This window comes from Heterodontus francisci, chromosome 7 (assembly GCF_036365525.1).
Source record: "Heterodontus francisci isolate sHetFra1 chromosome 7, sHetFra1.hap1, whole genome shotgun sequence".
NCBI lineage: Eukaryota > Metazoa > Chordata > Chondrichthyes > Heterodontiformes > Heterodontidae > Heterodontus > Heterodontus francisci.
The window spans coordinates 34742440-34767387 of record NC_090377.1 but is presented as its reverse complement, the minus strand read 5'-3'; the positions used below and the strand labels follow the sequence as shown (position 1 = coordinate 34767387).

At 43.8% G+C, this 24948-nt stretch overlaps 1 protein-coding gene across 4 annotated transcripts in view; it reads left to right on the top strand.

Annotated features, from left to right (window-relative positions):
• The window catches only part of arhgap15 (Rho GTPase activating protein 15), an 806049-nt gene that overhangs the window by 669825 nt on the left and 111276 nt on the right, over window positions 1-24948 (top strand). For all 4 annotated transcript variants that reach the window (XM_068034997.1, XM_068035000.1, XM_068034998.1 and 1 more), the window contains one exon: window positions 15029-15163. In XM_068034997.1, coding sequence (XP_067891098.1) covers window positions 15029-15163 — 135 coding nt within the window. The remainder of the gene's footprint in view (window positions 1-15028; window positions 15164-24948) is intronic.

Sequence of the window (24948 nt, the reverse complement as noted above, 5' to 3'; positions counted from 1 at the left end):
GCCTCCGCTCCCAGTGGCACTGCTGAGACTAAGAGCTGCCGGCCCGCTAATTAGCCGGCAGCTCACTGAGGCGGGACCTCCTCCCTCAAGCAAGTGGAAGTCCCGCCTCGGGCCAATTAAAGCCCGGGGACCCATAAAATGCGGGACAGATCCCCGGGCTAGGCGGAAGCGGGTTCACCATCAACTTTCACATCGGTGGCGAATTCCCGTCCGCCTAAAGTAAAATCCAGCCCATTGTGTCCACTTCTGGGCACAATATGATCACACTTTAGAAAGGATGCTAAGGCCTTGGAGAGGGTGCAGAAGAGTTTTACTAGAATGGTAGCAGGGAAGAGGAACTTCAGTGTGGCGAGACTGGAGAAGCTGGGTTGCTGTCAGAGCCGAGAAGGTTAAGAGGAGATATGAAAGAGGTGTTCAAAATAATGAATGGCATTGACTGAGTAAATAAGGAGAGACAGTTTCCAGTGGCTGAAGGGTCGGTAATCAGAGGGCAGAGATTTAAGGTGAATGGCAACAAAACCAAGGGCGACATGAAGAAACATTGTTTATACAGCGAGTTGTTATAATCTGGAATGCACGGCCTTAAAGGGTGGTGGAAGCAGATTCAGTAGACACATTCAAAAGAGACTTGGATGAATACTTGAAGGGGAAAAAAATTGCAGGGCTATGGGGAAAGAGTAGAGGACTGAAATTAATTGAACAGCCCTGTCAAAGAATCAGCACAGGTTTGATGGGCTGGATGGCCGCATTTTGTGCTGTATAATTCTAGAAGAATTTTCTGCTAATATAACGGAGGCAACAAGGTCCAACTTCTATCCCCAGAACTTTACACGGAAAATAGTTATATGTTATGTCAGTTGTAAACATAAATATTCAGTCACTAAAATGATTTGCACTAAAATCTCCATATGCTAAGTTATCCATCTTAGCTGTTGCAGTAGTGGAAGGATATTGAGCACAGGGCCAGTGTTTAGCCAAAGGAATTTGCAATTTTGGAGGGAGAACTACCTTAAAAATACTTCTGCATATCTAGTGGCTGGTTTCAGCATGATATTGATAAACACCTGAGGGCAGGTGACTCACCGCCCCCCCCCCACCCCCACCACCCCTCCCCCTTATGCTTAGATGGTACATGGGTAGGGAGGGCATGAAAAATAGTGGGAAAATGCATTGGGAGTGGGAGTCTTACCCTTCAATAACAGCAAAAAGAACTAGATCATCAATCGAAAATACTGATAACAGCCAATCTTATAAACTAATCTGAAAATAGCAAATGATGGTCTTATCTTTTAATTCAAAAGCATTATTATTATTCATGTGGAATTTTAGAAGTTGATTGAAGATCATATGAACTATTTTTCTTTTTTTTTTAAATCAAACAATGTACAATCCTGACAACCTCTGTTAAACTCAGTCCACCTTCCATTTGCTGAGGGACAAGCTATAACGTTTGACAAATGATCTGCTTAAAAGTCAATCAAACTTGAGATTATCTGAAGCACCACACACAAACCAAAAAGAGGAACATCTTCTGTAGACCATTTACCCAGGAGACGCTGTGTGGTTAAGGGGCTTATTCCTTCAGCTGTAAAGTGATGTTTGAAGACTTATTTTACACAAGGAATCACAGACTGTACATATTGCTGGGGAGGCTCAACCTTCCAAAGGATGTCCTCATTGTGAGCAATTTGGTTGGGAGCTCTATGTGTGCAATTAATTGGACTGTGGACATTTGAAAAGCCTGTTATTTGGTAGAAAACGTATATGACTTTCTGTTACTGCTGCACTGACCCAGGAAACCAGATATCAGGGCACGTCACCTAACAAGAATATCTGTCACCTGAGATACATAACATGGCTGGATGAGGCTTGTAAAATCCCTAGCTAGTGTCTAAAAATGAATCAGACGTAAAGCAGATTAATGTTACTGTAACCTTTATATGAACAAGCAGAACATAATTTCTAGCTTTTCTCAATGCAAGGTCTCATTGAGCTACTGATGGACGACTGGCATTGTGTGCTTATTGACCCTCTACCTCCCAGTGACTTTGGTGAAAGTTTGTTCCTGGAAAGTACTCTGCAATAGATGTGCCGCATTATTAAAAAGTATGAGTCAATTAGCATGCAGTATGCTATTTGCACGGCTTGTAACCAAACATAGCGATCTGAAGTGCTCATTCCTTTAATACCAAAATGGTAACTTGCTCATATCTATGACATATTTATTTTATTTTATAACCAGGACACCAGCAAGTTAGTTATACATTTTAATAATTAGATCATCAATTAATTAATAGATCAATCTTCTGAAGACATAATAAGTGTTCAAAAATATTTTAGCTGGTTAGTGTAGCTGCAGTACCAGTAACTAATGTTCACAAAGCCTCCACAGATATCTTTAACAGAAAATCTACTGCAAAATGAGATACTGCAAAATGAGATACTACAAAATGAGATACTACAAATCCAAAACAGCTTAGTGACTAAGAAGTCATTTTACTTTCTCAAGGCATCCAGGCGAGAGGTTCCTTCCTTTGGTATAAAAATCTACTTTTTAAAAATGCCCGTTAATTTAAATTGAAGTAGCAGACACAAACTTGAATCAGTAAGAAAAGATTCAAAGATGTGTTAGTAATTGACGCCATGCTTTTGTTTTCATCAGTATGAAGTTGTTCAGTATTGGAATTGCTACTGATTGTACAGAGTTCGAGAGATTTATATTACTGTGTGAATTGAAAAATCCCAATCAAACGTTTCAAATGAACAATAATCCTTTCATTAACCTTGGTAAAAAAAAGTACAAAGCAGCTATGCAATGATGCTAAACTAATGATAAAGAAAATAATTAATGACATAAAAATAATAATGCATTTTATGTCAGACAAAATAATTTGAAGCCAGTTTAAAGAGAATGGTATTAATTATCACATGTGCACCTTTTTAAAGATTTTTTTAAAAATGAAATGACGGTACTGCACTGTAATGTGAAATGTTGGGAGTTATGGAAAGGGATCAATTGAATTGAAGAAGTCCAGACAATATGGAAAGTGAGTTGGGGTAGTAGGGCTAAGGGGTAAGATTTGAATTGACTGAAGAGAAAATGAAACAGATTGTATCAAAAGAGGCATGTAGGGAGTGTGACACCATGGTGAGAATAAACAGCTCAAAGTAGTTGACAGACTTCAACAAACTGAAAACCTCTGTTCTTTAAAGTGACTGTACGCCACATTAGGCCTTAGGCTCTTGATGTCATTGTTCAGCACTGACTGTTCTGAACAGACCCACTAGGCTATAGTCAATTTAAATTAAAACCATGTAATGTAATAAAGGAATACTCCTGAAGTGTTTTCAATCAAACAGATGGAGATCTGGAGCAGGACAGCGTGTGAATGGGTTAGTTTGATGGTGAAAAGCTAAATTCAAACAAGGATATGTTCAGGTCCAGCAGTTTTGTAACTTACTGTTTTATACAACTTCTACGTAACATTAAAAAAAATCAAGTGCATGGAACAATTTTGTAATGTGATTTTTACTCTTGTACATAATTTTATAAAATGTAAACTACAATGCTTACATGTAACTTACAATATAATGAAGAGCTTTGGTGTTTGTAGTAGCACTAAATGTAGGCAGTGAAAATTGTACCATTGGTTTGAAGATTCAACACACATTATTTATGTTTCTTATAATTCCATTCAAAATGGAAAAATATACCTATCATGAAAGATAATCAGCCAAACACATTATCCACACATTGACACAAGCACAAAGAGTTGAATTTTCCCAGCCCCGAGGTGGGGGGCCGGGAGAATAGTGGGGAGCCGCATTGGGACGGCTGCCCAACACATTCCTGCTGCTGGGGAGCTTTCCCGGGGTGAGGTGGGAAGCGGATCGGCTGTCCACAACATGGAGGAGGAAAGCCAAAATGCATAGCTGAGGCCAATTAGGGGTGATTTTGCAGCCTGTCTGCAATTTTGCTGGTGGCAGAACACCCCCCCACCCCACCCCCAACCACTGGATGCCGGGGCCGTCAGCTAAGTGGAGATGGCCTCCCTGCTGCAGGCTGGGGTCCATTGAAACGGGATGCTCCATTCCTTATAGAGGGGGCTGAAGTAACAAAAGGCTGCAATCGCAGCCCAGATCGATTGAACAGAGGGGTTTCCCCTCCATTCAAATGTACTTACTGGCCTGGATCCTTCTTATTTGATTACTCTTGAGCAGGCCACAGAGGGCGCCTCCATGTTGAGGCATCATTGTGGTCCCTGAACTGCCTTAGCAGCGCCAACATCTCCTGCTGGGCTGCTGAAGCTCGGTCAGTTTGTTTAAAAACATCGCACTGAGTTTCACAGCTGACAGCTGCTGAAGCAGGAACGCTTCCCAACATCGGACAGATTCAGGGTTTTCTGGCGAACTTTTTAAAAAGTCGGAAAACCCTAAAATTGTCAACGTTGTTTTTAAAAGGCCCGCTCTGCAAGAAGAAGACAAAGGGAAGTTTCCCATTTCTAGTCACGGAGCCCAGCAAGGATGAGGAACAGCCCCGGGTACAGTTTACATCCGCAGGCCGGATGGAAACCTTTGGGGGGCCGGATCCTGGCCCGCGGGCCTTCTGTTGGACAACCCTGTTCTACCTGAACGCCATTTTCCTGCACTATCCCCATATCCCCTGATATCTTTAATATCTAAAAATCTATCAACCTCTGTTTTGAGTATACTCAATGACTGAGCCTCCACAGCCCTCTGGGGTAAGAATTCCACAGATTCACCACCCTCTGAGTGAAGAAATTCCTCCTCATCTCAATCCTAAATGGCTTACCTCTTATTCTAAGACTGTCCCCTGGTTCTAGATCCCCCCCCCCCCCCCCACCTCCCCAGCCGGAGGAAACATCCTTCCTGCATCAACCCTGTTGAGCCCTGTAAGAATTTTGTATGCTTCAATAAGATCACCTCTCATTCTTCTAAACTTTAGAGAATACAGGCCCAGTCTCCTCAATCTCTCCTTCTACGACATTCTCGCCATCCCAGAAATCAGTCTGCATGAGGCAGGAATATACCATCGACCTGAATGTTCTCTGCAATGCCGGATGCAATGGTTTCTGCCAGCCCTATGATGCAGAGCACCATCTCCTCCATGTGATTCAGGAGGTGCAGGCGTGCCTGTCCACCACCCTGCACCCGCTCCCGCCACCAGTTCTCCATTGCTTCCTCCTTGTAGGTGTGACTTTGTCATACAAGAGCTAGGGAAGAATGTCAGGGAAATTTGTTGCAATGTTTTTGGGTGATGTGCTTGGCATAGCTGAATAGCTGGAAGTATATGGAAGCTGCAAGATGTGGGTGTGAGGCTGGCAGCGTTGATAAGTGTATGAGGATGAGGTGCAGCATCTGAATGTTAAACTTGAATTTTGATTGCTGAGTGAGTTACAGGAAGTGGTGCATTGAACAGCATGACAGGTTGGTCGTGCGATGAGTAGGAGATAACATTGGAAGAACCATTCACTGATCTTGACCATTTGTAGGGGATCATTGAACTTTTTGCAATACTACAGCCAGGTCCTTGGGGCCAGATTCCTGGAGTTCACCTCCCTGGCCACCTGCTTCCATTCCCTTCACAGGGTATGCCTGAGGGCCCTGTGGAAACATCACCTCCATCTTCCTCTCTGCCTCCTGGATTAAGGCCTCCAGTGCCACATCCGGGAACCTGGGAACCCTCTCTCTGTCCGATTGCTCTGTTGGCAGTCTTCTGACTTCCCTCAAAGTCTTTTAGAACCGTTCTACCAACTGCTGCAGCCTGAATGCGCCTCCCCTTTAAGAAAGGCAAGCTACCTTGAAGATGTGCAGGCTAGCTGTAAGTTGTTCTAGCCCTGTATGCACCTGGGGTCCCTGCTGAGCTTGCCAGCAGTCAGCAGCACATTTCATGCTGCTGCATGCCACAATCATTTAAATGAGCAGGCAGCATGAAGTGTGTATGCTGCCTGCATCACCCTGACCAGGCACAGGATAATTGTGCATCATGATCCCCGCATCCACAAAGGGACCTAATCAATTTTTAGCCCTTTGTATCTGCTACAACTCTGTTCAAAAAATCTGAAGCTGTACTTACATCAACTGGCCACATGTGTCATCCAAATCCAAAGAGATCTGACTAGATCTCGAATTTGTCTTCATCTGATTGACTTCAGGCCAAAATTCCATCTCCATTCTTGGCTTTCTTGATCATTGTACCCAAGCAATAGAACTACAAACAGAAATTATTCAAATGGGAAGCAAATACAGAAAATGCTAGAGATATTCAATGGGACAGGCAGACATGAGACAATCTTTCAGGTATAAAACCTTTCCTCAGAGCAAAAAATATTACAGATAAATAGCATTTAAGAAAGCAAAGAGCAAGAGAAAACAGAATGGAGGAAAAAAGCACATCCACAGACAAAAAGACCACACATCCACATGCAGGAAAGGGCATAAAATGACTTGCATCAGGAAGTGGTTGAAGGGCAGAAATGATATTTGCAAGAGACATGAAAGGAGATATAATAAGAGAAATTATGGGCGGCACAGTGGCGCAGTGGTTAGCACCGCAGCCTCACAGCTCCAGGGACCCGGGTTCGATTCTGGGTACTGCCTGTGCGGAGTTTGCAAGTTCTCCCTGTGACCGCGTGGGTTTTCGCCGGGTGCTCCGGTTTCCTCCCACAGCCAAATACTTGCAGGTTGCTAGGTAAATTGGCCATTGTAAATTTCCCCTAGTGTAGGTAGGTGGTAGGGATTATGGGATTACTGCAGGGTGAGTATAAATGGGTGCTTGTTGGTCGGCACAGACTCGGTGGGCCGAAGGGCCTGTTTCAGTGCTGTATCTCTAAATAAAATAAAAAATAAAAGACATATATAAGACCACACCTCATCTCCTCTCCTCCCCACTATTTGGGAACAAGGAGCTGAATTTTACGGGCCCCCTAGGGGTGGGAAAGGAGTGGGGGGGGCCATAAAAATGCGTGGGAAGGTGGGGGACATAGTGCCTGTCGCCTTCCCGAAGCCTTCCAATTTAGTCCAAGCAGGTAAAGGCTGAGGACAGCCCAGCTCTTCCTGCTCCACCTCAATTTAATGAAAAGTGCAAGGACCCACCATCACATGGAGATACTGCCAGGTAAAACCTGATGGCCTCCTAATGGGGTTGGGGGGGTGGTGGGTGGTTTCCTCCTTTTCGAGCAACCTAGGCCCCCCACCCCGGCGGTGATGGCCACCCCTCAGGAAGATCTCCCGCCCCATCCTCACTGACAACCCCCATCTACCCCCACCAACCCCATTCAGGCAGGCCCTGGCAATCCTGACCCCACTCACTTGTCCCGGGATGATCTTCACTCTTCTCTGCAGGGCTTCATGCTCGCATTGCCGGTACTGCAGAGCTGCCAGCCTTCTGATTGGCCGGTAGCTCTGGAGGCGCGTGCTCGCCCCTTAAAGGTATAGCTTCCCCGACAGCGGGCAGTTAATTGCTTGCCTACCATTAAATAGCACTGGGGGTCTGACAGAGGGCCAAGACGGTGCCTCCCCCTGCCTTCCAACCCACCACCGGGACCCCCATCACCAGATTAAGATCTGGCCCAAGATGTGGGAGCAGTTAAAACCGCTAACGCAGACTTACTGTCCTGTTGCCACTTTCTTCGCACACGCTGCCATTTTTTGGGGGGCTGCATTTAGCTGTCGGTCAAGGCCCCAGGTACAGGCAGGCAGGAGACTCAGAAATTTGATGCAATTCAGGGTCCTATGATGCAGTTAGGACCTGGATCCCATTTTTCTACTAAAATGTAGAAGTCTCGTCCATCAGTCAGCCCTCTAACTAAAACCCGAGCAGGATTGGTGGCAGGTTCATCAGGCTGCAGGATTTACACAAATAAAAACAATTAGGATGTTAGCTCATTGGCATCTATGTGCTCGGGAGATTTTAGGTGAAGGAGTGAATTCAGAGTTGTGATATTGCTTATTTAAATAGTTTTTTTGGTTTATTGGCCCTGAAGAGGGTGTAAAAGAGGGTGCTGCTGGCTATGTTGCAATGGATGCAGGAACAGCTGCAGCAGAGGCCTCAGCATCCACCCGGAGCAGGAGGGCAGCCACTGATACTACAACAGCTGAGGAAAGCCTGCTCATGGAAGGCTTTACTCTTCCAACAAATTATGTAGGCCAAGGGTCACCTTTCTCAATATCTGTGAGAAAAAGTCGACGCTTATTGAGACAGGTAGTTACTGACCTCTGCAGCCTCAAGCAACAGGGCCTGCAGCATGCCATATCAGGGGGCCACGCCAGTGGCTGTGAAGGTGGCCATTGCCCTAAATGTTTTTCAGAGTTCTTCCAGGCTGCTATGAGCGACATTTGGGTTTTGAAGCTATGGCGAGCCTTCCAAGAGTACAGGGCACAAATGACTGCTGGCATGTTGTCATTATGGCACAGCAGGACCAGTCAGGAGCTTTTGTTAAATGCAAGCGATCCACTTTATCAATGTCCAGTGAGTATCTGATAGCACCACGAAAATCATGCAGGTTTATGCCAGGTACACAGACATGCTGCCATGATTCATTCATCAAACGTCCCCCCAGCACAGAAATCTCAGACAACACACAAGAACACAAGAATTAGGCGCAGGATTAGGCCATTTGGCCCCTCGAGCCTGCTCTGCCATTCGATAAGATCATGGCTGATCTGATTGTGGCCTCAACTCCACTTTCCTCTCTGCCCCCCATAACCCTTGACTCCCTTGTCAATCAAAAATCTATCTAACTTAGCCTTGAATATATTCAATGACCCAGCCTCCTCTGCTCTCTTGAGAAGAGAATTCCACAGACTAACGACCCTCTGAGAGAAAAAAAATTCTCCTCATCTCAGTCTTAAATGGAAGACCCTTAATTTTTAAACTGTGTCTCCTAGTTCTAGACTCCCCCACAAGGGGAAACATCCTCTCAGCATCCACCCTGTCAAATCCCCTCAGAATCTTATGGCTACAATTTTACCTTAGGCAGATGGGACCTGGCCACTGACGTAAAAGTTGGTGGTGAACCCGCTTCTGCCTAGCCCGGGGATCCATCCCGCATTTTACGGGTCCACAGGCTTTAATTGTCCTGAGGCAGGACTTCTACCTGCTTGAAGGAGGAAGTCCCATCTCATTGAGCTGCCGGCCAATCATCGCGCCGGCAGCGCTTCGTCCCAGCAGTGTCACCGGAAGCGGTGGCCACTGCTGGGACTGCAGCCCAGCCGACCAAGGAGGATGCCGTGGAGCTGGAATCCAAGATAGGCTTTGGATGCCTAACCAGAGTGATCGGTCGTGCCCCAGTGAGGCAAGGGTGTTTGTTTGGGGGTGGGGGGGGGGGGGGGGGTGGGTAGGGAGGTGGGACCGACCCTCAATCGGGCACCACCGCACCCCCACACCCCCCACCGCGGCACGGAAAGGCCAGCAGCTCTCACTGGGTGGCCTTTCATGTCCCCAGCACACCCACTTGCCACGGGTAAAATACCCATGGAGGCGGGCAAAAGCCGTTAAGTGGCCATTTAAGGGCGTTGATTGGCCTGGGGTGGGCGGACCGTTTCTCGCACCCCCCGCCTCGACCTCCATAAAGTCGGCCGGAGACGGGAGTGGGTTGGGAAGGTCTCCCTAAGCCTCCCACTCAATTTTCCGCAACCCCCAAGCCACCATCTGGCTCACTGGGGTGGCGTAAAATTCCAGCCAATATGTTTCAATAAGATCACCTGTCATTCTTCTAAACTCCAATGGATACAGGCCCAACCTTTCCTCGTAAGATAATTGCTTCATCCCAGGAATCAGTTGCGTGAACCTTCTCTGAACTGTTTCTAATGCAATTATATCCTTTCTTAAATAAGGAGACCGAAACTGTACACAGTACTCCAGATGCGGTCTAACTAAGGCACTGTACAGCTGCAGCAATACTTCCCTACTTTTATACTCAATTCCCCTTGCAATAAATGCCAACATTCCATTTGCATTCCTAATCACCTGTATGCCAGCCTTTTGTGATTCATGTATCAGGACACCCAGATTTCTCTGTACTGTAGAGTTTTTTGATTAGATTAGATTAGATTAGAGATACAGCACTGAAACAGGCCCTTCGGCCCACCGAGTCTGTGCCGAACATCAACCACCCATTTATACTAATCCTACACTAATCCCATATTCCTACCAAACATCCCCACCTGTCCCTATATTTCCCTACCACCTACCTATACTAGTGACAATTTATAATGGCCAATTTACCTATCAACCTGCAAGTCTTTTGGCTTGTGGGAGGAAACCGGAGCACCCGGAGAAAACCCACGCAGACACAGGGCGAACTTGCAAACTCCACACAGGCAGTACCCGGAATCGAACCCGGGTCCCTGGAGCTGTGAGGCTGCGGTGATAACCACTGCGCCACTGTGCCGCCCTGTTCTGCAGTCTCTCTCCATTCAAATAATATACTGATTTTCTATTCTTCCTGCCACAGTGGCCAAGTTTGCATTTTCCCACCTTGTTCTCCATCTACCAAATTTATGCCCACTCACTTAACTTATCTAAATCCCTTTGTAGACTGTTTGAGCTGGATTTTATAAGCTCGCCGCCAAAATCAGTGGCAAGCTTCAAAAATGGCAGACCGCCTGCACCAAAGAGCCACTGCGATCTCAAGCATGGATTGGGCGGGCTGTCTGGCCTGGCAATGGTGTCAGCTGCCTGTGCACAGGTGATAAAGCCATTTTTAAAGGGCTGTCAGCCCTACCGACTTTTTTTTAAATATTTAAAGATACATGGCATAAAATGAAATGAATACATTTATTTTTCCCCTCTCCCACACCCCAATAACAATTAAATTAATTATTTGCCCTTCCACCTGCCAAAACACTTAGCTTTGCCATGTGACCTTCCCCCTGCAAACTGCACAAACTTTAAAGTGCAACCCTTCCCACCATCCCCTACACCCATGACGTGTATTTGATCCCACTGTCCCCCCCCCACACTGATAACTTACCTCCTCCCCCCTCCCCACCAGTGTTGCGCCTCGTTTCCCCAGATGGGGATCTGAAGGCGCAAGAATGCTGGCTGCTGGGCTGAAGATTGCGGCAGGCCATCAAGAGTGAGTCTATTTAAATTAATTATTTTAATTGATTTGACTATTCAAATTTTGGTCCCATTGCCCAGCCATAGGGAGGTCACCACGGTGCCCCGCTGCCACCGGGAGGATCAAACCAGGCCCTGCCGGCGTCGAGGTCCGTGGCTGGCCTCATCTGGGGCCATCTTCAGGCCACCCCCCCCCCCCCCCCCCACCCCCCACCACAGATTCTGACATCAAAGGCTCCTTAAAATCCAGCCCTTTATGTCCTCTTGACAGCTTACTTTCCTACCTATCTTTGTGTCATCAGCAAATTTAGCTACCATACATTCAGTCCCTTCATCCAAATCATTGATATAGATTGTAAATAGTTAAGGCCCCAGCACTGATCCCTGTGGCACTCCTCTATTAACAGCTTGCGAACCTGAAAATGACCCATTTATCTCTATCTGCTTCCTGTTAGCTAACCAATCCTCTAAACATGCTAATATCTTATTCCCTACACCATGAGCTCTTATTTTGTGTCGTAACCTTTGATGTGGTACTTTATCAAATGCCTTTTGGAAACAGGTTCCCATTTATCCACCTTGCTTGTTACTTCCTCAAAGAAATCTAATAAATTAGTCAAACACAATTTCCCTTTCACAAAACCATGTTGGCTTGCCTGATTGTAATGTGATTTCCTAAATGTCTTGTTATTACCTCTTTAATAATGGATTCTAGCATTTTCCCTATGACAGATGTTAGGTTAACTGGCCTATAGTTTCCTGCTGTCTTTCTCCCTCCTTTCTTGAATAGAGATGTTACATTTGTGATTTTCCAATCCGCTGGGACCTATACAGAATCTAGGGAATTTTGGAAGATCACAACCAATGCATCTTCTATCTCTGCAGCCAATTCTTTTAAGACCCTAGGATGCAAGCCATCAGTTCCAGGGGACTTGTCAGCCTTTCATTCTAATAGCTTTTCCAGTACCTTTTTTCTAGTGATCGTGATTGTTTTAAGTTCCTCCCTCCCTTTAACCTTTTAATTTTCAAGTATTCTCGGGTTTGTTTGTGTCTTCTACAGTGGAATTAGACACAAAATACCTGTTCAAAGCTTCTGTCATTTCCTTGTTTCCCATTATTAATTCCCCAGTCTCACCCTCTAAGGGACCAATGCTCACTTTAGTTACTCTTTTCCTTTTTAAATACTTTCAGCAACTCTTACTATCTGTTTTTATATTTCTAGCTAGCTTTCTCTCATACTCTAATTATTCCCTCTATTTTTAAGTCATTATTTGCTGGTTTCTAAAATCTGTCCAATCTTCTGATCTAACACTAATCTTCGCAATATCGTACACTTTTTCTTTCAATTTGATACTATCCTTAACTTCCTTACTTAGCCATGGATGCTATATCCTTCTCATAGAGTCTTTCTTTCTCAAAGGAACATATCTTTGCTAAGAGTTACGGCGATGGCTGTTTAGGGACAAAGGCTACCCCCCATCTCCCCCACCCAACCCCTAACTTGGCTCATCACAACCCTTGATATTTCCGCATTGCCTGGGTAGCTCAGATGTAACTATAGCCATGCCACCATAAGGAGGATCATCGCACTCCTACAACAAAGATTTAGGTGCCGTGATAAATCTGAGTGCTCTGGAGGACGTCTCCTGCAAATTGTTGCTTTCTGTGTCCTTCAAAATGTAGCTGTAAAGAGAGGATTACTACTGATGGAGACAAGTGAACAGGATGAGTGCTGTTGTGGCTGAAACTCAAGCTGCACCAAACACAAATCTTTTGCACCGGTTATGCCTGTTTTGGCCAAATTATGCCATAAAGATGAGTGTAATTGAGCGGAAACTCCAGACCTTGTACCTCATGTCTTTGAACCCTTCTGGATAAAAAATTCAAGTCAAGAAACCCTTGGGGAATAATTTGATACAATGTTATAATATTTTACCCTAAAGTTTCTAACCCGATAAAGCGTGAAGATCTAATGATCAGATTGAATAGTTTAAATCACATAGAAAAAAACAAAGAAATACTTTTTAATGCAAAACCGTAAGACTAAATGAAATGCCAGCTCCAAAACTCCCGACAGTCTTTCCTGGGCCATTTCCCCTTATCCCATCCTCCACAAAGAAGGACATGAATACTAATCTATATTGGAGATTTTCTTTGCCACTGTGCATTCCAATGAAACAAGAACAGTCTCTGTTCAATTGTCAGCTAAGTGTACAATATTGGTGGTATTGACACTTCTGAGTTAGAAGGTTCAAGATACTTGCTGCAGTTTTCACACATAATCTGGGCTGACATTTTGGTGCAGTACTGATGGGGTGCTCCATGGTTGGAGATGTAGTTCTTCCAATGAGACATTAAAGATCCCATGTACTCTTCAAAGCAGAGCAGGGAATTCTCCCAGTATCATTGCACAATTTTCCTCTCAACCAACAGCAGAAAAAAAAGGATTAACTGGTCATTAACCTCATTGTGTAAAATAGCTGCCATGTTTCAATATGTAATAACAGTCACTGCACTTCAAGGTAATTAATTGTATGTAAAGGACTTTGGAATGTTTGAGAGACATGGTAAGGTTCTTTATGAAACAGTTGAAGGTATAATATTGTAAGACTCTAATAATTTCAGTACAGGAGGTGAATGCGCTCGATTTAGAATTGTAACACAGCCACCCTTCTTACTTCAAAACTGCTTGTAGTGATGATTTTCTAGATCTGATAATACTGCCTTGATAATGAAGAAGTGCATTAGTGCTCTGTTGCCCTGGACTTTATGCAGTTGTACGTCTCATTCAGGTTTTTAACTATGGACAGATTGCTTCTAAACTAGAGGGGTATTGTTGATCTGAAATTTGGAAAAACACTGTGTCAATTCAGAATGTTTGTAAATTTATGATTTTTATACCACTATCCTAAAACCCTTTACATGTTTTGTGTTTTGATTGTATGTTTATGTATATGTTATTCTCTTTACCTATCAATTACTGTTCAAAAGCCATCTTCCATTTTCAGCACGGTTTCCCATTCATGATTTTGTTCAGTTGTCAGTCTAGATAATGATAATCTGTGCCAATAAGCTATCATCTGATGCACTTTTACACCAATTGCAGTAGTGGAATTCTATTGTAAGTAATAAGTCAGCAAGAGTTTCTTTTAAAACTGCTGTGCATAGCCAAATTTATTTTTAATAGAAATAGTAACATGCATTCAGATTAAGCCATGAAACAAACTGGGATTTGGTGTAACTTACTTACCCATCTTTACATTAATAACGATGTTCCTGTTATTTGAGTGCAAGTACAGTACTACCTACCTGTTCTTTTTTAAGTCAGGAAAGAATGATTACAAAGAAACAAGATTTTGTTAGAAAGGCGAGTGTGATGATGTAGCTCCTCTTCCTCCCATACGTTCCTAACTGGCACCAATTTCAAGCAAAAAAGGGGCGTTAGCTTTAATTCCCTTGTACGTGGCAGAGTTGACACATGTAAAGTAATAGCTCATTTTCAATTGCCATGTTTAGCATATGTCTCATGTTGGCTCTGCAAGGCCTGCAGGCCGGTCCCATGAGTTCAGCTCAACCAGCAGTTGCTGCCACTGCACAGCCCCCTTAGCCTTGAATGCTAATAGCTTTGAATCATGTTCAATGGTGATGTTAATTTTCCAGCAAAAGCATTATGGGTATAAGTGTACCTGACATCTCCAGTCAATGAGCATGAGTCTTTGTGTCTTTTTGCTTGCGTGTGTGTGCACGCGTGAGTTCTACATTCCTGCAGATGGTATTCTACTGAATATGTCCTTCTGTGGAAAATTGCACAGTTCTAAACCTCTAGGTGCAGGAGGCTGTTAACGGTTGCTGATGATAGTAGGCAAACATTAACATAATAATTAGTGTCTTGTAATTGTTTCATTAAAACCAGTTGTTCCATTTCTCCTCATGTTTTCCCAGAAGAGAAGCTGAATTTGGATGACAGCCAGTGGGAGGACATCCACGTCGTCACCGGAGCACTAAAGATGTTTTTCAGAGAGCTGCCTGAGCCACTTTTTCCATACAGTTTTTTTGATCAATTTGTAGATGCCATAAGTAAGTACAATACAATGTTACTTTAACCCTCAGAGCACTAAAGGAGCAATTCGCTATTCTGCACGCAATCACTTAGCAGGATGAGGTTAATATTTTTTTTAATTTGCTAGCTGAACGACATCCATAAATCAGTGCCCTGAATGTAGTTGTGATTATTCAGTTCCAGTTTCTTAATATTCATGACAGCAATTTATTTTGATAGTACACTTTTGCACTTACTTCATACAAGGTTCTAACACTGAAAAATACAAGCTTTCCCACTTAAATTTACAACCAATATTTAGTTCAACCTGATGGTTTGTCACAAAGTCTGTAAGCAGATTTCGAACCAGAAGGTTTAGAGAAATTACAAACTATTGGTTTAATTACTATATATTCTTAAACGTCATTCTTCGGTTGCATTATGGGAATTTATTACTTAAAAGGTCTCACTGGCACAGATCAGAAGTGGTTTTAACAGTTTTTTTGTTTTGTTGTTGAAGCATTTTCCTTTCAATTCTTTGAAGGAAAACACTTTGAATGAATAATGGGGAGAGAGGGAAAAGGCCTTCCCAGTTATAATTAAACCTAAGTAACAGGATAAAATCATCCAATTTATTCTTCACATTCGAATTCAGAGAAAAATGTAACTTGTAATACAGGAACAAATTGCATTTTTAGCCATTGAGGCTGAATGCCAAAATGCACATGATTAGTATGGTGCAAAGATATAGCTTGAGGAATAAAAGCAGAAGATGCTGGAAATTCTCAGCGGGTTCAGCAGCATCTGTAGAAGAGAAACGAAGTTAATATTTCAGGTTGATGACCTTTCATTAGAACTGATAAAAGTTAGAGATGTAACAGGTTTTAAGCAAGTATGGAGGCAGAGAAAGGTGGGAGGGGAGGAAAGAACAAACGGAAAGATCTATGATATGGTGGAAGGCAGGAGAGATTAAATTACAGAAATGATGATGGTCCAAGGCAAAAGGGGATGGTAATGGGACAAGAAAAGAAACAAAAGAGGGATTTAGAGGAAGTGGGAACAACAATAGCAGAATGATTACCAAGAGCTGCTGTCCAAAAAAGGGAGCAGTAGATATGATCTGAAATTGTTGAACTCATGTTGAGTTTGGAAGACTGTAAAGTGCTGTTTCTCGAGTTTCTATTCGAGGAAATCTGTGTAGTTTTGAGTTAGCTCATACTTTTTTTCTTTAAATTCTGCTGATAAACAGGTTAGCAGAGCACAACTGTTTGGTATAAAAGCTGGCTTATTATATCCTCTAGTCATGATATTGATTTCAAACATCTGAAAGCAATCTTGAGCACTCAGGTGGAATAACAAATATTAAAGCCTTTACTGTTTCAACTTACATACCATTGTTATATACAAGGGCATTACTCACAGCATTGAGTATTTTCTAATTTATTTGTACTTTGGCAGCATTGACCATTTTTAGGACTCATCATTTATTGAATTTATATTCTAACAACATACACTTGTTGTGCTACAAAATACAGGAATGAAACCTCCCCACCACCACCACCTCCCGCACCCCCACCTCCCTCCACTCCCCTCCCCCACCCCGCCCGCGTTTCCTCACTATGTTACCATGTTATGATAATTTTCATTATAGTGCGACTTTTAAATCTGTCCAATTTCTCTCAAGCGAATCATAGAATCATCAAATCTTACAATTTGTATCTTAAAAAGTCTGTGTCAACTCTTTAAAATTCTATCCATATAGTTCCATTTCCCTGTTCTTTCCCCATAACCCTGCAAAAGTTTCCTTTCCAAGTATACCAAGTATGTAGCCAATTCCCTTTTGAAAGTTACTATTCAATCTGCTTCCACCACCCTTTAAGGCACTGCATTCCAGATCATAATAACTCACAATGCAAATAAAAATTCTCCTCATCTCACCTCTGGCTCTTTTGCCAATATCTTAAATCTGTGTTCTCTGGCGACCAACCCACCAGCCAGTGCAAACAGTTTCTCCTTATTTATTCTCATTTCATAATTTTGAATACCTCTGTTAATTCTCCCCTTAACTTTCTGTGCTCTAATAACATTATAGCTTCTTTACTCTCTCCACGTAACTGAAGTCCCTCATCCCTGGTGTTACTCTGGCAAATTTCTCCTGCACCCTCTCCAAGCCACCCTTGACATCCTTCATAAAATGTGCCCAGGATTGGACACAATACTGTAGCTGAAGCCTAGCTAGTAAAACAGGGGTTTCCGGTCATTACAAAATTTTCACCTAATTACTTAGATTTTTTTTTAATTCTGTAAATTACATAAGTTAACAGGTGATCAAGTAATGGTTTTTTTTCTAAATGGCAAGTTTAAACTGCTGCACGTAAAATGAGAAAATAAATAAATACGTGGTTTGAACACAGTGTGTGGAATCTGCCCCACTGTAAAAGAATTTTGCGCCAGTTATGCCTATTTTGGCCAAATTGTACGTGTCAGAATTGTGCCCTGCAGCACGATTTTATGGGAGGTGACCAATTAACAGGATGTCTCTGCATTTGCTGTCCAATTAAGGATGACAGGCAGGACATGGATGCCGAAGCCTCAAGGGGAGGCTCTGTAGGACTGGCTGGCCGGTGGCCTCATTCCTATTCCTCAGTTTTTTTCCCCCATAACCATGCAAACGTTTTCTTTCCAAGTATACCAAGTATGTAGCCAATTCCCTTTTGAAAGTTACTATTCAATCTGCTTCCACCACCCTTTAAGGCACTGCATTCCAGATCATCATAACTCACTATGTTAAAAAAAATAAATTCTCCTCATCTCACCTCTGGTTCTTTTGTCAATTATCTTAAATCTGTGTCCTTCGGTTACTGACCCACCAGCCAGTGCAAACAGTTTCTCTCTCTTTATTAAACCCCCTCATAATATTGGAAGAGGTAGTTGCTGCTGAGGCAGATGGAAAGCACAATGGAGACACTGACAAAAGACTTCGGAGGGTTGATAAGAATTCAGGCCAGAGTTGTTAGGGCCATCAGTATGGAGGGGGAACTGCCCATTTCAGCCTTGCGGCTCCGTGATAGCTCCATGGACTGCAACCTCCGATGTCCTTTTGACCTCCCGCCGTGAAGCTGCCTCCGACGACCTGCTGAGCTCCTGACACCGCATGGGGCCCACGCGATTTCCACAAGATTGCATTGCTCTGCACAATTAATTGTGCGTTTAAATAGCTTGATTGGCTACCCACCATGGACAGATGGGCAGCCACTGCCGCAGGGAGCCCGCCTCCAGGGAAAACTTCTGTAGGCAGAAAAACGTCAGGGAGCAAATCTGACGTGCCTCAGTTCAATTTTCCATGCTCTCCCAACTCCAAAGCTGCCACCACGGGGTCAGGAAGATTCCGCTCAGTATTTCAGTTGAATGTGAATCAGTTCGGATTCATTTTGAAAAATTGAAGGTTTTTGATTTAATTTGGCTATATTAATCAAATTCCCTGATGATTTAATCTTATCCCTAATGAATGAAAGGAGTATGTCAAAGTTTCCTTGTCATCCAGTGGGCAAAGCGCACTTGTTCTTGTAGAACTTAGCACTGGGAATTAACTCAGCAGTTCTCCCAACTGACTGCCATAACTTCAGCGGAAGATCAGCAAAAAACCCATTTGTTCTTCTGTCTGGGGTTTCCACCACTCTTCCATGAAGTTACAGCAGTCAACTGAGAAAATGCCAAAGGAAATTCTCAGTGTAGGAACCTAACAGGGCAATTATCTGAACTCCATGTTGTTCCAGATTAAGCAGAATTCAGTGGCATTATTGTGGTGGGTTTGCAGCTATTTCCCTAGTGTTTCATTGTGGCTGAATCAAATTCCCTCGTTTTCTGACAGGAACAATTAGGTGATGTGTTTGGGGTCTTTGATGGGGGGATAGGGAAATGCTGCCATTCTCTAGTAACCTAATTGGGAGGGAGAGATGTGTTGGGGTCTCTCTCTCTGTCTGATTTATTCTCACTCTCAAATGCATACTGCTATCAGTTTTCACATTTTAATCATTACTAATAAATACCTGGATGTTTTTAACATGTTGCCTTTATAAGGATTAGGGCAGAACCTTAATTTACTGTAGGTAAACTGCTAGTTAGTCAACAGACCCAGTGCACATAGCACACTTTTCAACTGAATTAATACATCAATCAAAAAGTTTTATCAAAAGACACATCAACTTTCATATAAGCAGTATAACATATATTTTTATATATATATATATGGAAATGACCACATGATTCCATTTCTCTCCAGTACATTACTAAGATGAACAATTAAACCCATGCTAATATGCAATGTGCTAAAAACAAAAATGAGAATTGCAATGATATACTTTGGTGATTTTTTTCTCCAAGTTTTTTTTCTGTTCCTTTTTCTTCAAGAATTGCAACATTTGCTATTTCCCTAATGCTGTATTACACTCAGTATTCCCAGTCTGCAGCACACTCCCTCTATGTTTCCAAAAGGAAAGCAAATGCAGTATGCATTTGAGAGTGAGAATAAATCAGACAGAGAGAGAGACCCCAACACATTTTAGATTATTATGCAATGCCTCTATTTCACGAAGTAATGATAACATTAGTTGAATAATACTATATCATGGAAATAAGAGGTACACATAGAACCCAAATTATTGATAGATTTGCATGCTGATTGCACTGCTCCAATGTAACCAACCAACTACTTCTCTCGAGCACAACACAGTCCTACATCCAATTGAATTAAGCAATACAAAAATGAAGAAAAGTGAACTAACTTATATACTTGGCTACTAAATCCTTTCAATTAATTTCTTTTCCATCTGCTAATATACTGCATGCAACTAGACCACTTCCAAACTACAGTTGAAGATTCACCACTGATGGCTGGTCTCCATGTTGCTAAGAATCTCTTTCCAAATGATGACTTTAAATTGAAAATGGTACACAAACATACAAACATGAAAATAAGAGTGAGAAAAGACCATCGGGTCCAACCAGACCTCGGAACGAGTCGATGCTGCAACCCTGTTACATAATTCACCCATCCCCAAACCATGTTATCTCTGGAAGAGAGGATAGAATGAAAAACAAAAATTGTGGTCAATTCGCAAAAAGCTCTAGGAAACTGCTGACTGGCTTCCTAAAGTAATCTAGCAAGGTCCAAAAAACTGTGATAGGTCATGACTCATCATAATCACTAATAACTAACAGCTTATCCTCTACAACTGGAAATACCCTCTTCTATCAAGAACTTGTCAATACTCCCTTATTAAGAATTGTAGTGACTCCGTACTCACCACATGTCATAGCCATCTGTTCCAGATGGCAGTGGCTCTCTGTGAAAAGAAATACTTCTTGACATCTAATCTAATTTTGCCTATGGAATTTAAAGGCATGAACGCTAGTCCTACCATCGCTAACATTTCAAACAAATTATCTAACCATATTGTATCTAATCTCTCCAGCATTTGTATTCCCTTCTAGAATATGCTTCTCCAAAGTAATAATGCTAAGATTTGGAATCTTTCTTCTCCCCTCCTGCACTCTTTCCATGGTTAATATCCTTCACCACATGCTGTGATACCTCCCCACCAACTCTATGAGCACTTCTGTGCTACCAGGCAGCTTGTCCAGTTTTGGATCAGCCATAATTTCTTCCCATTAAATATTGGGAAACTAAAATAATTGCAACCTTGACGTCCTGATTGAGTCTGAGATGAATTTCCAACACTATATCCTTTGCATCATAAAGGACACTTACTTCCGCCTTCACAACATTGCCTGCCTCGATGCCTATCTTGGCCTATCTGTTACTTAAACCCTCCTCCATGCCTTTATCACCTTTAGACTCATTGGCCCAGAAATTGGCTTGTATCTAAGAGCAAACCTGACAGTGGCTACAAACACCATACCAAAACTACTGAGCAAGACATCCACACAAAATTGGTCCCCTTGGTCATCAGAATACAACTGGTTTGCTGGAGATATCAAGCATGCCCCAAGAGGTAGTGCAATGCTCATAGAAAAGACAAAGATTGACTGATGGAACCAAGGCACCGTATTTTCTGTTAGTCGCAGAGCAGGTGGAGGAAACGATCGGTGGGGACGCAACTGGTGTCCAGCAGCTGGCTGCAATTTTAACATGGAACCAGGAGGAGCATTCCTACTCTTTCGTAAATGTTTAATTGAATCTATTTGGCCACTGTCCTTTGCAGCCGTGGCACTTGAGAGGCTCATTGCCGGTATCCATGTTGTCATTTTGGTCCTCTATGACCCAAAAAGAAATGTTTTAAATGTCAGGATGGAGATGGTACACAACCACCAACATAGAATTATGTAGGATATTGAGGCTTATGTGATTCCTTTATGTAAAATACTCATTTGTGCCCATATTTGAGGGGGAATGCAGAGAGTTAAGATAGCACCAGGGAGACAGAGACTACTCAATGCAGTCATGAAATGAAGGATCCATGCACCAGCCACAGCCAAAAGTCAAGTGTTGGTATGACAAAGCTCAAGCTACAGAATTATCAACCATACAATTGGTGTTTTGAAGCAATGTCTGGACTGATCAGAGACAGCCTTATAACTTAAATCGCTCAGATTGTCATCTGCTGTATGCTCCATAACTTCACCTTGCAAAGAGGCTCAGCATGCAGCTTTTAATGACTGGGATAGCCAAGGCATGGCAAAGTGAGAAGGAGAAAATGCCAATAATGAATTAGCAGAAGTACCAGCAGTATAGGAAGGAAGACTGGTGTGCCAGGCACTGTTTCCAAATGGCTTCCAAGGATTGCTGCAGCTACAACATTTCTTATAGGAGAAATCATAAACTGCCAAGTAAACATGCCCAAACTAACCTTGTCCTGCACTTACATACTTAGTTCTTATCTATTGGCATCTTATGCTGGAATCTTTCTGTATGATAACCAATAACAAATAAATTCTCAACACAAAGTTCAAGTCAAGCGTGAGGTGTTTATTTCATTTATTTGTAGCTTGGGTTGACATTGTATTCCTTCTTGGTACCTTTGCTTTATTTCAGATGTATGACATCTAACTTACCACAACTTAAGGACTCCCTTGTGCAAGTAGTGCATCTGTTGAATGAGTGTAAGGTTTCACTGAGAGCTTGTTAAGATCCTGGTGGCTTTGAACCTCCCCGGGTTGTAATTTTGAGAGTTTGGTATATGCTGTATCCGGGACTGCAGTGGCTGTCCAATTTTGCCTGCATTAAGTTGTCTTTTCCCATACTTGCTTCTGAAAGGGAGAGAATGGCCATTGGTCACTTAATTTATGTGTCTTTCTTTCAGTCCTTGTAGCTCCTGGTATGTCCAATTAATGGGCTGAATTTTCTGTTTTAAACGCCGGTCCCACCATGGGGTACAGAGTCGGGAGCAAGACACATTGAGGGATGGAGCAGTCAGCTGCATGCTTTTCAGTGGTGGCCAGCCAGTTAAGACTAATGAGCCGTGAACTCCGACCAATTGCGTGGTCGGAATTGGGCCCGGAGGTAGGGAGCACAGCGCCAGGTGACGTCTCAGCAGGGTCTGCCATAATTTTTAAAGGGCTGTCAGCCCTGCATTGAGCTCTGCATTGGGAAGGCCTGGAAGAGGAGGAAGTGACATTGGATGATTAGAGATGGCTGAGAGGAGACCCTGTGCAACCCCACACTTTCCTGATGCCTCCCTCTAGGTGCTACTCGAGGCTGTCGGGGAGAGGAAGGACATTTTGTTCCCAAGGGACGGGAGGAGGAGACTGGCAAGCCAAACCAAGCAGGCCTGGCTCCAGATTGCTGAGGAGGTCAGTAGTTGAGGTGTAACTGCGCGCACGTGAATACAGTGTCGCAAGCAGACCTCATTCGGGCTGTGAAAGTGAGTATCATTTAATCCCTCCATCCTCTTGAGCCTTGCATTTGTTGAAATAAGACACTGCATTGGGATGAGAGCGATCTACCCACCCTCACCCCGAGACGTGAGCAAAGGGGCAGGGGTTGCAACATGTCATATTTGAATCGCGCGAGATCCCGGGAGGGGAACACATGCAGGAGGTGTCTATATGCCCCCATCAGTGGCAACTGCACTGCCAGTAGTCTATGTATTGGGATTGATGATGCTACAGGTCCAACATCTCCCTTCCCTCTGACTGCAGGAGAAGATAGAACATAACGTAGGGAGGGGGCAAAGACCAGGTGGGCTCCCATTGCTGCATATCCTTACTCTGATAGAAGAGGAGACCATGGAGCTTGCCGGACTGCTGGATGGAAGGAGTGTTGTGGACGGAGAGACAGGGGCCCCTTCCAAAGATGATAGGTTAGGGTCTACATGGGGCAAAACGCTGTATCTGCAATGATGGAGCCATGCTGCTTATCAGACATCCAGTGCACACAGGGATCTGCGTAAGGATGTCTGCAATGGAGGGATGGCAGGCCCTTGACCCTTACATGTATTTGATCCGTCATGCAGGTCTAAATGTGCCAAATCGGACACCGGTAGAAAATACTGTGGATCCTGCCACCTCTGAGGGTGCGGAATCAGCCTCAGAGGGTCCATCGGCATCTCATACTCCTCCAACCTCCACCAGCACAGATACATGCACCTTGGTGGGTTTGCGCACATGTTTAGATATGGGCACAGAATCTGGTGGCGGAGGTGGTGACAGCCCTTGCCTCTGACAGTTGGAGGACTGTGGGAGGCCAGACCCATGACAAGCCTCAGGCTCATGATGTGCCTCTGGTTTCGGCAGCAACAAAGGAAATGCTGGAGCTGCAGCAAGAGGTGCGACGGAATCTGGCAGAGATGCCAGAGATCTGTATGTGCCCAAGAACGGTCGATAGAGCAGTCCATCCAAGCCTTGACTTCGACATTGTCTCTGACTGGTGCATGAGTGGCCTCCTCCAATGAGAGGTTGGCGGATCTGATGGAGAGCCACATCCAGCAGAGCATTCAGTGTTTGCTGGATCTTCATGCAAACCTCCATACCCGCGTCCTGACCATGGGCGCAAGGCATCAGTGGCAAGGCGAGAGGAGGACAGAGGACCTTTAGTCACCACTAGGTCCTCTGTCCTCTCAGGTTGGCAGGGAGGCAGAAGCCTGCCTTGATAGGGAGGAACAGCGTCTGCCTCCCACAGCTAGGGATTCCTCTCAGGGTGATCCTGATGTGAGCAGCAATTCCTTTGCCAGTGTCATGAGTTCACCCAACATCCCAGCCAAAAGAGGGCAGTACTGCTTCTTTGCATGAGGCCCATAGCATGCCGGGGCTCTCCAGGCCCAAGGCATGCAAGGATGGCCACCAAGATCATCCATAGCAAAGGGGCACCAAGGTCAGCAGTCAACCTTCTCAGCTGACAGCACGAGGGCAGTACCATGTAGGAGTTCACACAAGCTAATTAAGAAGTGCACTTAGAATCACTGGGTATTCACGGGTGAATGTTTGTCTATCATTACACTCTCTGCCTCCATTATGACTGTGAATAAATCTTTACTGCTAGGCCAGAAAGGCCAGAAAGAGCTTGATCATTCACTGCATCTCAGCCTCTAGAAAGAAGCTGGAGGTGCTCACTGATGCAGCGCGTGCTGAACTCTGGAGCCTCACCAGATCCGTTGTGCATGAATGCTCAATATGACAATGCATCATTAAGGAAGGAATGGTGAAAGATGACTGCATAAAGGAACATGTTTTTTGGATAAGGTATAAAGGCCGTAAAGGATCAAATGAAATGCCAATGTATAAGGGCATCGTGAGCCTTCCCCTGGGGTTCTTCATCTGGCCCAATTTGCCCATCTTCCAGCTCCACATCCTCATTGTCTAAGGA